The following is an 11122-nucleotide window of genomic DNA, read 5'->3' on the forward strand; positions in this document are numbered from 1 at the left end:
AGAGCTGCAACCGCTATTGTACCACTTGTCCTTTCACTTCTATTTTTAAGTATCACAGCAGAATCTAGCTGCGTACCCTGTGGAGGTGGTGGCTGACAGGAGGATGATAGCAAAGCTATCTTCTCTGATGGACAACATGTCACACCCCCTGCAGGAGACCATAACAACACTGGGTAGCTCGTTCAGTGACAGACTTCTTCACCCGTAGTGTCTCACAGAGAGATACCGCAGGTCTTTTCTTCCTGCAGTGATCATACTCTATAACCAATAATACATAAATATATATATATATATGTTGCATGCTTATTTTTACCTCTTTAATTTTAATTGCTAATAACTTTTTTTTAATTGCTATTTTATAGGCTCTTGTTTGCTTTATATTCTTTTGCACTGTCTACTTTGCTGCTGTGACACTTAAATGTCCCCGTTGTGGGATGAATAAAGGACTATCTTATCTTATCTTATCTGAAATGAACGTTTGTGTGTAGGAATCGACCTGATTGCCACCTTCTACGGCTGCCTGTATGCTGGCTGCGTGCCTGTCACTGTCAGACCTCCGCACCCCCAGAACCTGGCAACAACCCTGCCGACTGTCAAGATGATCGTGGAGGTAACACATTCTGCTGAGCTGCATCAAAGTGCTTACTTAACCCCTCTCTTCACACAACATTTAGTAACCCTGATGAATTTTCTTTTTCTTGCAAACTTCAAATTTAATGAAGACTGAAAAGTAACATGTGTAGTAACGCTGTGATATCTGTGTGTGATAGGTCAGTAAGTCAGTGTGTATCCTGACCACTCAAGCAATAATGAAGCTGCTTAAATCCAAAGAGGCAGCTGCTGCTGTGGACGTCAAGAGCTGGCCCATGGTGCTGGACACAGGTCAGTATTATACACATAGGCAACTAATGTTTCCACTATAGAGCAGACCTCAAAAAATAAAACAACCCTCCTCGTTTCCTTATTTGATCTTCCAGATGACCTTCCCAGGAAGAAGAGTCCCCAGATGTACAAGCCCCCGACCCCAGAGATGTTAGCGTATCTGGACTTCAGTGTGTCTACAACAGGCATCTTAGCGGGGGTCAAAGTGTGTTAGCTGTTACACATCTCAATAGTTTCTTTGTTTTGTGATCACAACCTAACACAGTTGAAAACATAATCTGGTAAATGACAGCAGAATCCAGTTTTGTTGCTTTAATTGCGTCTCTGTGTGTCACATTATCTCCTCTAGATGTCCCACGCTGCCACCAGTGCCTTGTGTCGCTCCATCAAACTGCAGTGTGAGCTCTACCCATCCAGGCAGATCGCCATCTGTCTGGATCCATACTGCGGCTTGGGCTTTGCTCTCTGGTGCCTGTGCAGGTAAAGCACCAGTTCCAAACAAATGAGTAGAGCTTACATCATCAATAAAAGCATCCGTTTTGAAGTGCCTGTGCCACAACCTTGATACAATGTGCCTCTTTTCACTATCTTCTACCTCAGCCTCTCTGTTTATATTTATGTTTCTGGTTTCAGTGTGTACTCGGGCCACCAGTCCATCTTGGTTCCCCCTCTAGAACTGGAGAGCAATGCGTCTCTGTGGCTGGCTGCTGTCAGCCAGTACAAAGTGCGCGTCACCTTCTGCTCTTATTCGGTCATGGAGATGTGCACCAAGGGCCTGGGCTCACAGACTGAAGCACTGCGGGTCAGTTTTTCTCTTCAAGTGAAGCAGTTTGTTGCAGTGTTTTCCTCCACAGATTTTATGTCTTCCTTCAAGGGGTCCTTTCCCTGCTGTCACGCACACCTCCACCATTACTTATCGACACACAGGCAGGGTGCTCGGGTGAAACACTTCACTCCTTTGTATCTGAAGCACTTGAGATTGGAATTTTTACTTGTATATGTGGCTCAAGAGTAGAATATAGGTCATACAAAAATCTGTTTACACTTCCACGGTGCAGCTTACACAACCTTTGCAAATATGACATTATATTATTACCATTAATGGCACACAATTAGAATTTTAACGTGTTTTAAGTTTGTATTTTTCCCTTTTTCCCCTCTCCAGCTGCGCAATGTGAACCTGTCTTGTGTGCGAACATGCATGGTGGTAGCAGAGGAGAGGCCCCGCATAGCGCTCACTCAGTCTTTCTCAAAGATCTTTAAGGACTTGGGGCTTTCACCGCGGGCTGTCAGCACCACCTTCGGCTGCAGAGTGAATGTAGCAATATGTTTGCAGGTAAGCAGCAGGGGAGAGGTCCAGAGTCCACTGGCTATGACTCGAACAAGTAATTACCCTGAAAGATGTATGGTTGGCAGCAGGTTCAAAGCGTGAATGTGGGGGACGACGTCATACCATACTTTAATGCTTTTTTAAAAAAGGGCTTGTTTGTGGTATTTACGACTCAGAGTGAATGGAAAGTGCTCTAGAATTAAGAAAGGCACAGTGGAAACAACATGATGCCTGTCTGGTTTTCAAAGAGCAATAATGATGAAGTGGAGTGGTTGATCTGTGGAGTCAAGAAACTGTCAAAAACAGGAAATGTTAACAGAACAGTCACAAAATATAAAATAATCTACCATTTGAAATTGGAATCTTTTCCACTTAATCCAGGATTGGTTGGTAACAAATATAACGTTTTTTTCTCCTCATTACTTCTTGTCGTTTCATATCCTGGGGCCCGTCGAGGCTCTGTTTTATTTCCTTGTCCCTCTTTCTTGTGATTTTGTTCATGTAAGAATGTGTGCATGTGTGTCTACGTATATAAATCTGTATATATAAATATATATATATATATATCTTTATCTATCTGTCCTGCCCTGTCCTGTCAGCCCAACAGGTTAGGAAAACTGGCTGAGCAGGTAACTTTAGGAGAAGAGTTGCTGTTTGCTCACTGGGCTGCTGCTGGGCCTATGTGTGTGAGTGTGTGTGTGTGTGTGTGTGTGTGTGTATTTGTTTGTCCATTTGTTCATGTACGTGGTTTTATTTATCTTGCATGATATTTATACATGGTTAACCATAATTGCACTGATTCTTAGTTATCTTTTTATCTGACGAGCTTCACTTGGTCTGCTCTTCATGTTTTGTTTTAGCTACGACTGGCCCCCTGACCATTGCTCTGTGGTTAAAGGTTATATGCAATGTGCTGCTACAGTACAACATGAGCTAGCTTCATGATCTCTGCTATGATTCAGTTCATTTTGAACCTCATTTAAAAATATGACATAAACATTTATCAATGTTTGTTTCTTAAAGTGAAAGGACAGTTTTAATTCAATTTTAGGACTAGTTTTTCAAATCCCACTATTACGTCATTTACGGCAAAATTTGTATTTATTTATTTTTTCATTTTTTTTGTATTTGAAGATAAAAACTGAGTTTTAAATATAGTTATAATCTGTTGATAGGTAAAATTTGGAACGTTTTAAGTACTGCTCTGACAGTTTTGAGTCTGGTGTTGTAATTAATAAAACAGCATATTGATCAGGTCTTCTCTGGCGCTGACATGTTTAATCAGTCCTCTAGCTTCGTTTTGTTTGTTGCTCTTTTGGCAAAGACTAATCTCTGGATGGAGTTTCCTTGGTGTTTGTTGCTGATACTGAAACCTGTGCTTGATAAATCATCCCACTCGCTCTGTTTGACCTCGCAGACAACAAAACCTGACTCACTGCTAGCTTCTGCACTGGCTACACCCTGGCAGAGGAGTGATGGCAAACATAATGTGTTCTGACTGGTCTTGCAGCAGTAACAATAACAAATCCAAAAGCATTAAAAATACATATCTGACAACCACAATCAGTACTTGAGAAATGGTCCAATGAGAAATCAGGAGCATGAAAGAATGGACATTTTATCAAAACAAATGAGCCTCATTTCTGTTTGTTTTTTTACTGGACATTTGCGTGCCATTTTTTATTACTGAAGAGAAATATTAGAAGTAAATAATCAGCTCATTTATTATTTAATGTAGCTGTACTGTAGCTTTTTCAAACCCTGTAACACTTTATGAAAACAAACTGGCCTCATTAGAGTGGCTGAATTGAACTCTGCAGGTACTTACAGTGTCTGTGGTCCTAACTATTGTGGCCTGGCTGGTTGGCTTCTGGCTGCCCCCCTCTGCTTTGTATCATAAGCAGCTTCCACCTCTCCTCCACTCAGACAACAAACAGCATCAACATGAAGGCTTGAGAGGCACATTATTGACTCATGCTCCTTTGCTTGTTTTTCTTCAGGGCACAGCTGGACCAGATCCCACCACTGTTTACGTGGACATGAGAGCTCTACGACATGACAGGTAGGGGCCTCCACAGCAGCAGTGTGGACCAGAGACTGTATAAAGCATGGATCTAGTAGAGTTTTGAAGCCCAACGATGGTGGCTGCTATATTTGAAATTCATGGATATTTTATTTTACTCATAATTAAAGCCTCTAGGTCAGTGTAAGACATGGAGATTAACAGCATGCTGCCAAAATTGCTTTCATTTAGATCTTCACTGGCAAAGCAAGTTATATGTTATACTGTTCATAGACAACATGATGGAGTTTTTATTGGCTAATGCACGGGAGAAGATCAGCAAATAGATTATAGGTACCACTTTGTCCACAGGGGTCACATGGGCTATGTTCACACTGCTGGCAAAAGTGGCCCGAATCAGATTTTTTTCAAATCACATTTAGACCACGTCTATATGTGGTCCTGAATCAGATACAGATCTGATTTTTGTCAATGCGACCTCAGTGTGAACGGCCAAGGCAGATTTGATGCACATTTGATACTTTAACGTCACTTTATAGCGACACACGTCACAATTCTGTGTGACGATAGCCTTACAAAAATGGAGGATAGCAACGATGGAGCAAGTCAATAGAGGGACAGCGAGGTCTTGGACCTTATAAATATATGGGGTGACACTTCCATACAAGCAAAGCTTGAGGGTTCATACCGTAACCGGTCTGTGTTTGAAAGTATATCGAAAGAACTTGCTGAACGGGGACACAGAAGAACGTGGCTGCAGTGTCAGTGAAAATGTTTACGTTTGTGAAACAGATGCATGTGACGTCATTGTTACTGTTCTTTTGCGCATGCGGGGCAGTTCGGAGCTGCAAACAGTTCACACTGGAATCGGTTACAGGTCACATTATAGATGGTAATGTGAACAGGCAAACAAAAAATCGGATCTGAGCAAAAAAAAAAATCAGAATTGAGCATTAAGCCTTGCAGTGTGAACGTAGCCTTAGAGGGAGAGTTGTACTGAATATTAGCACTGCTCTGATCATCTTTGGCACCCAGTCTTGGGTCTCGAATCACAGCAGAGCTGATATTCAAGATTCACAACACTACATTTACACAACAGTTAAACAAGCTGCATATATTCCTAAAAAGTATAAAATGTAAATCCAACAACTAATTAAAATTTTTGCTCCACCAGCTAAAGTGAAACTTCCTGCACTCTCATCACTTAGGCAGAGTGATGTCACTAAGTCTCAGTGATGTTATATCCAATAACAGCCCCTATGGATTGCCCCTTGTCCTATCAGAGGACTAGCTGTTGTATAACTATGAATACACTCTTTAGATCATGAGTTTTCACACCTTCTGTCTTTCCCCAGGGTTCGTCTGGTGGAGAGAGGGTCACCTCACAGTTTGCCTCTGATGGAGTCGGGGAAGGTACGGCTTCATGTTAACACGCTCTCAAGCTGTCATGCTATGCAGCAAACAGTTTCACTTTCTTAGGCATGCGTTGTTATTTAAGCTGTTGCTGTGTGCTGTTCTAGATCCTTCCAGGAGTGAAGGTGATCATTGCAAACACAGAGACTAAAGGACCTTTGGGAGACTCGCATCTAGGAGAGGTAAGATTGTCTATACATGCTATACTTGACCATGCTAAACTACTGTCATCTGTTTCAGACCTGTGTTGTTGTGTTCATGTAATACAAGAGAGAGACAGTTGTGCATGATTAGCCAGAGCAGAGTTACCAATTGCTTTTCTTCTGTGTAATAGATCTGGGTGAGCAGTCCTCACAATGCCACAGGCTACTACACAGTTTACGGCGAGGAGGCTCTGCATGCAGACCACTTCAACACCAAGCTCAGCTTCGGCGACACCCAGAGTGTCTGGGCGAGGACGGGATACCTGGGCTTCCTGCGACGCACAGAGCTGACGGATGCAAGTGGAGGTGAGAATCATCAGTGCTTGCTTTAGCTCGTACATTGGATTATCTTTTCTTTCTAACAACACCTTATAACTATAACGTTTTTTAACTCATCGGTTACACTCTGACAAATCTGTGACCATTCTTATGTGTGTGTGTCAGAGCGTCACGATGCCCTCTATGTGGTGGGCTCTCTTGATGAGACTCTGGAGCTGAGGGGGATGCGGTATCATCCTATTGACATCGAAACCTCTGTTATTCGCTCACACAAGAGCATAGCTGAATGGTGAGAAATTTACACCATCTATTGATCACTATTTTATCACTCTTCGTCATGTGATCGGAACATTTATTCACTTTTTATAACGTGTTCTCTCTCCTTTATTTGTGTCTCCTACCCTCCATACACCGCCTTCCTCCCTCCAGTGCTGTGTTCACTTGGACTAACCTCCTCGTGGTGGTGGTGGAGCTGGAGGGATCTGAGCAGGAGGCCCTGGACTTGGTCGCCCTAGTCACCAACGTTGTGCTGGAGGAGCATTACCTCATTGTCGGGGTGGTGGTAGTGGTAGACCCCGGCGTCATCCCTATCAACTCCAGAGGGGAGAAGCAACGCATGCACCTCAGAGACGGATTCCTGGCTGACCAGCTGGACCCCATTTATGTGGCTTACAACATGTGAGGGTCTTGTGTGCAGGAGTTCTTAATCCCCTACATGTGGCCTATCACACAAGAAGACACTGCAGAGTGGTGAATGTGGAGGCTTGTGGCTGGCCCCGGCATCAGTAAGAGAAATCAAGCTGGAAGGAAATATTATTGCAGCAAGAATGGAGAGAAACTCTCAAGGAGTGACAAAAACGTCAGGCCTGCTTCTCCCTGGGATTTCTTGACTCTTCAAACAACAAATCAAAGGGTGTCTTGTCTCTTTTGAGTGTTTTGTATGTATGGCAGAGCCTCTGACTCCAGGACACTGATATCAGACTAGCAGGTGGTTGAGTTATAAAACTTCACTGTGCCATTAACAGACTTTTTATTTTGTCAATATCCAAAACTATGATGTGTTTTCCATACGTGGGCCATAGAACTGGCCCGATACCAGTACCTTAAACCTGGTTTAAACATGCTCTACCTTGTTTCCTGTTTGCAGAGCCTCCTGTGCCATTGAGAGTTTCACACTCTTAATGGAAAAGGTTTCTTCCTCGTACAGTTACATCAACTCTGTAGGAGCTGCTCCCTCAGATCAAGCTGCAGCCTGAAGTGAACCCTTATCTTTGTGTTCAGACTCAGCTCAAATCATGCCATTACATCAACACAGAGGCACACAGCAGTGGCTAAGGAGGAGGGGCAGACTGTATTTGTTGCTCATTGTTTTACTGCTTTTGTTTGTAGTGTCAGTCAGTAACAGAATACTCAGAAATAACGTTGTGTTATGACTCAATCTTGTTCTTTTTCTAAATCTTAAACGTGTAGGCTAGTTTTGATTTCATCCCAACAAAATGCAATATGTGTGATGTGAAAGATGTTGCTACGAACGACAGTAAGTGCCGATCATTTGGAGTCATGACACCGGGGGTGGCTTATAAGCAATGAGCCAAATGATATGAAATAAGCCTTAAGTGTTTTTTCAGATGCCTGTTCCTATCCCAGCACCTGTTTAACTTAATTTTGTGAGGTGTATCAGCTGTTGGATAGGGTGGGAATATGCAGAGGGAGGTCAGAGTTGGTAAATCCTTCTCTTATTGCACCCAAAGTCTTGATCTAAGATGAATATACTTGATCCTATCATCCAGCCATTACAAACACACTTATTTTTAATAATGTCTGTCCCTTTTGTCAAAAGTTTAAATGTGTCTTTTATAGCATCAGACTGGAAGAAACTGTAGCTGATATGGTTTTAAAGCAGAATGTCTCATCTTCATTTCCAGTGCCATAAGATTGAATGAGAGTCGCAAATAGTTTTAAGCTGCATGTGTCGTATGAGGCAAGAGCCTAATATGCTTGTAACACCACAACCTCCCACCTTTTCTCAATGACATTGTAAAGATTGACTTCACTGTACGTCGCTTCTTTTTCTATGTGCACACCCCTTCAGAATCAGGCTCCGACCTGCTGTAAGTATGTACAGATTTTGTGTAAATTATTAATAGATAAAGGAGATTACAGGAATGCAAAGACTGAATCTGGAATATATTTGAACTTCTCCCTTACAAACAAAAAACTATTTGAATTCTGCCCTCATGTGGACGTTGGAGAAGAGACATAACAAGCCTTGAAAGCATTTTTATAGAAAGGAAGTACCGCAGGAAGTTACCACACCCAGGATGAGACGAAGCACACTCCGAGTACAAGGAGAAGACAGTTTGACTCTGGTGACATTGGAAGATGTCACATCCTCCAGAGCAAACTTTTGTTGTCAACATATTGGAGAGATACATTTGTCTGATATATGGTTAGTTGTCATTATTTTCATAACATGATTTCTTAATGAATAAAAAGTGCTTTTAACTTAAAATGTTTGTCCCTCTCTTGCACATCCAAAAATTACAATTACTACTGCACGAACATTTCATTACCACAATAAACATTTCACTTAACACAAATACATTTCAGTAAATGCAAAAGTATTTAATAAAAAAAAAAATGTTTACAATTTTTTTTAAATGTAATTTTTGTTATTCACACAACACAAAAATGTGTAATAAAACCAAAAACAATTCACTACGAAATATTTCATGAAATAAATTTCTTTTTTTTTACATTAACCCTCCTGTTATGTTTGTTTCTCTCGAACAACAATAATGTTCCTGGGTCAATTTGACCCGGGGCTTATTCGAAAGAGTCAGAACCCAAAAAAATCTCAATAAACAGATTTTTTAAATCTCATTATTAACTCCATTACTAACCATTTAAATCAAAGTTTAGTCTATTGGTGTTCTTTAATTCTCACAGATCATAGTTCAATGAGGATAACTCACTCGTTTTTCATTAAAATTAATGTTCAAACTTTTTTTTTTAATGTACATTGGAAAGCCCTAAATATAAAAACAATCGTTTTACATGACATTTATTTCTGTTTATTTTATTTTACTTTTTGATTTTAGATTTTTTTTATGAAGTGATGTTGATAAATTAACACAATACCTCTTCTGTCACATGATGCCCAGATTTTTATGCTGTATTTTTCTGGTTTGGAAGGCATATGTTACCTAAAATAGACTTTAGAAGGGTCAATTTGACCCGCAACATAACAGGAGGGTTAAATATGTTTGTTCTGTTAATTGTTTTTAGTGTTTCATTAATTTTTTGGGTGAAATGTTTTCACATTGAGTATAATATTTATGGCGTTCATTGAAATGATTTCATGGACATGAAATGTTCCTGCAGCTGACCACCAGCACAGCTGAACTGTATAGAATTATTAACATTAATTACACATTTTTCCCTGAAAACTCAGTTTAAGCTAGTTCAAGTTTACAAAATCAAGTACGACAACAGAGGTAGTGTCGGTCTGGCTGTTCAGATGGCTGCAGGGTGAGGGTGGGGCAGATTAGACCGTCACTAAAGGCATAGGCAATTTATTTTCTGATGTTACTCTGATTCAGACGCAGTGATTGTATAATTATACAATTTAATGCTATTTTTTTACTTTAATTTTGATACATTCACTTTCACTTCCTTGCCAACTCTCTGATCTGTTCTTTTATTAGTCATCAAACGTAATGAGTCGTGATTGGGAAAAAAATATAATTAATTAGCTTTGACAATAAAGTATTTTTTCCATTTTATTTTTGAATAATTAACAAAATGCTCCATACTTATGTTGCTATTTCAAATGTAAAAAACAGATAGCCAGATTGTTCACAGACCCCTGAAGAGTAAAACTGCAGGTACCATTGGTAAGGTTATGATCAATTTCTCGTACCTCTTTTGCAAAGAAGCATGCAAGACTGTGACGACCACGGTCCATTAGCGTCCACATCGTTGTGAGATCGAATCAGTCAACATCATTCATTCACTAATTTGCATTTGGGTGCTTTTAAGTGTTAACAATGAAACATCTCCACAGCCTCAGACTCATCAACACACTAATTTTATAGCTGCCATAAGGCTCTGATATTTAATGTTACTCTAGCCTACAGATTAACTGTTATAAAAAGAAACCTGCAACATATTGTGCCAAAAAACTTTAAACGTATCACTGTCTTGACTAAGAAATAGTTTAGAAGCAGAGAAACACAAAGTTGGCAGAGTATATACACGTATGTCCATTCAAATGTAGCTGTATCAAAAAGTGTATAAAGTGTAAGCACTATACAATAACAAACTGGTGAGGATTACTCTGGGACATCAGTATTCTGGCAAGAAACAGCCTTTAGTCTAGACGAGAAAACAGGAAACAAATACACTACCAGTCAAAAGTTTGGAAACACCTTCTCATTCAAGGGTTTGTATTTATTTTAATTATTTTAAACACTGTAGATTAATACCAAAGACATCAAAACTATGAAAGAACATATATGGAATTATTTAATTCACAGAAAAAGTATTAAACAAAGCAGAATATGTTTTAGATTTTGTAAAGTAGCCCCCTTTTTCCTTCATGACAGCTTTGCACACTCTCTCAGTCTGCTTCATGAAGTGGTGTCCTGGAATGGTTTCTAATTAACATGAGCCTTGTCAAGAGTTCATTTTTAGTCTTAGCCTTCTTAATGTGTTTGAGACCATCAGTTGTGTTGTTCAGAGGTAGGGTTAGTACACAACGGATAGCCCTATTTGACTACTGTTGTAATCCAATACTAACCATAATACATAAACCAGGGGCGGATCTAGAAACATATTTATGTGGTGGCAAGAGGGGGGCAGTACATTTTTGGGTGGTTGCAACATGGCAGACGTTGATGTGCTGAAGTAATTAAAAAATGTATACTTTGATCAAAGCTTGATATTTTTTTACAATGATTGTTCTGTTTTCTTGATGTCTTTTTGAGTTGA

At 40.1% G+C, this 11122-nt stretch overlaps 1 protein-coding gene across 2 annotated transcripts in view; it reads left to right on the top strand.

The window, feature by feature from the left end:
* The window catches only part of dip2a (disco-interacting protein 2 homolog A), a 103094-nt gene extending 94452 nt beyond the window's left edge, over positions 1 to 8642 (top strand). The window contains exons 27-39 of one of the 2 annotated variants that reach the window (XR_004632747.1): positions 489 to 610; positions 771 to 882; positions 978 to 1087; positions 1232 to 1362; positions 1516 to 1684; positions 2048 to 2218; positions 4213 to 4274; positions 5591 to 5648; positions 5756 to 5830; positions 5983 to 6157; positions 6296 to 6419; positions 6560 to 7118; positions 7278 to 7544. Coding sequence is in view for 1 of the 2 variants with exons in the window: in XM_034694232.1 (XP_034550123.1) it covers positions 489 to 610; positions 771 to 882; positions 978 to 1087; positions 1232 to 1362; positions 1516 to 1684; positions 2048 to 2218; positions 4213 to 4274; positions 5591 to 5648; positions 5756 to 5830; positions 5983 to 6157; positions 6296 to 6419; positions 6560 to 6812 (1562 nt within the window). In the remaining variant the exon portion in view is untranslated. Of the gene's footprint in view, positions 1 to 488; positions 611 to 770; positions 883 to 977; positions 1088 to 1231; positions 1363 to 1515; positions 1685 to 2047; positions 2219 to 4212; positions 4275 to 5590; positions 5649 to 5755; positions 5831 to 5982; positions 6158 to 6295; positions 6420 to 6559 lie in introns of both variants that reach the window. The other variant, XM_034694232.1, reaches the window with a different exon arrangement.
* The last annotated feature ends 2480 nt before the right edge of the window (positions 8643 to 11122 follow it).

The sequence above is a fragment of the Notolabrus celidotus genome, chromosome 10, assembly GCF_009762535.1.
Source record: "Notolabrus celidotus isolate fNotCel1 chromosome 10, fNotCel1.pri, whole genome shotgun sequence".
In the NCBI taxonomy this organism is placed as follows: domain Eukaryota; kingdom Metazoa; phylum Chordata; class Actinopteri; order Labriformes; family Labridae; genus Notolabrus; species Notolabrus celidotus.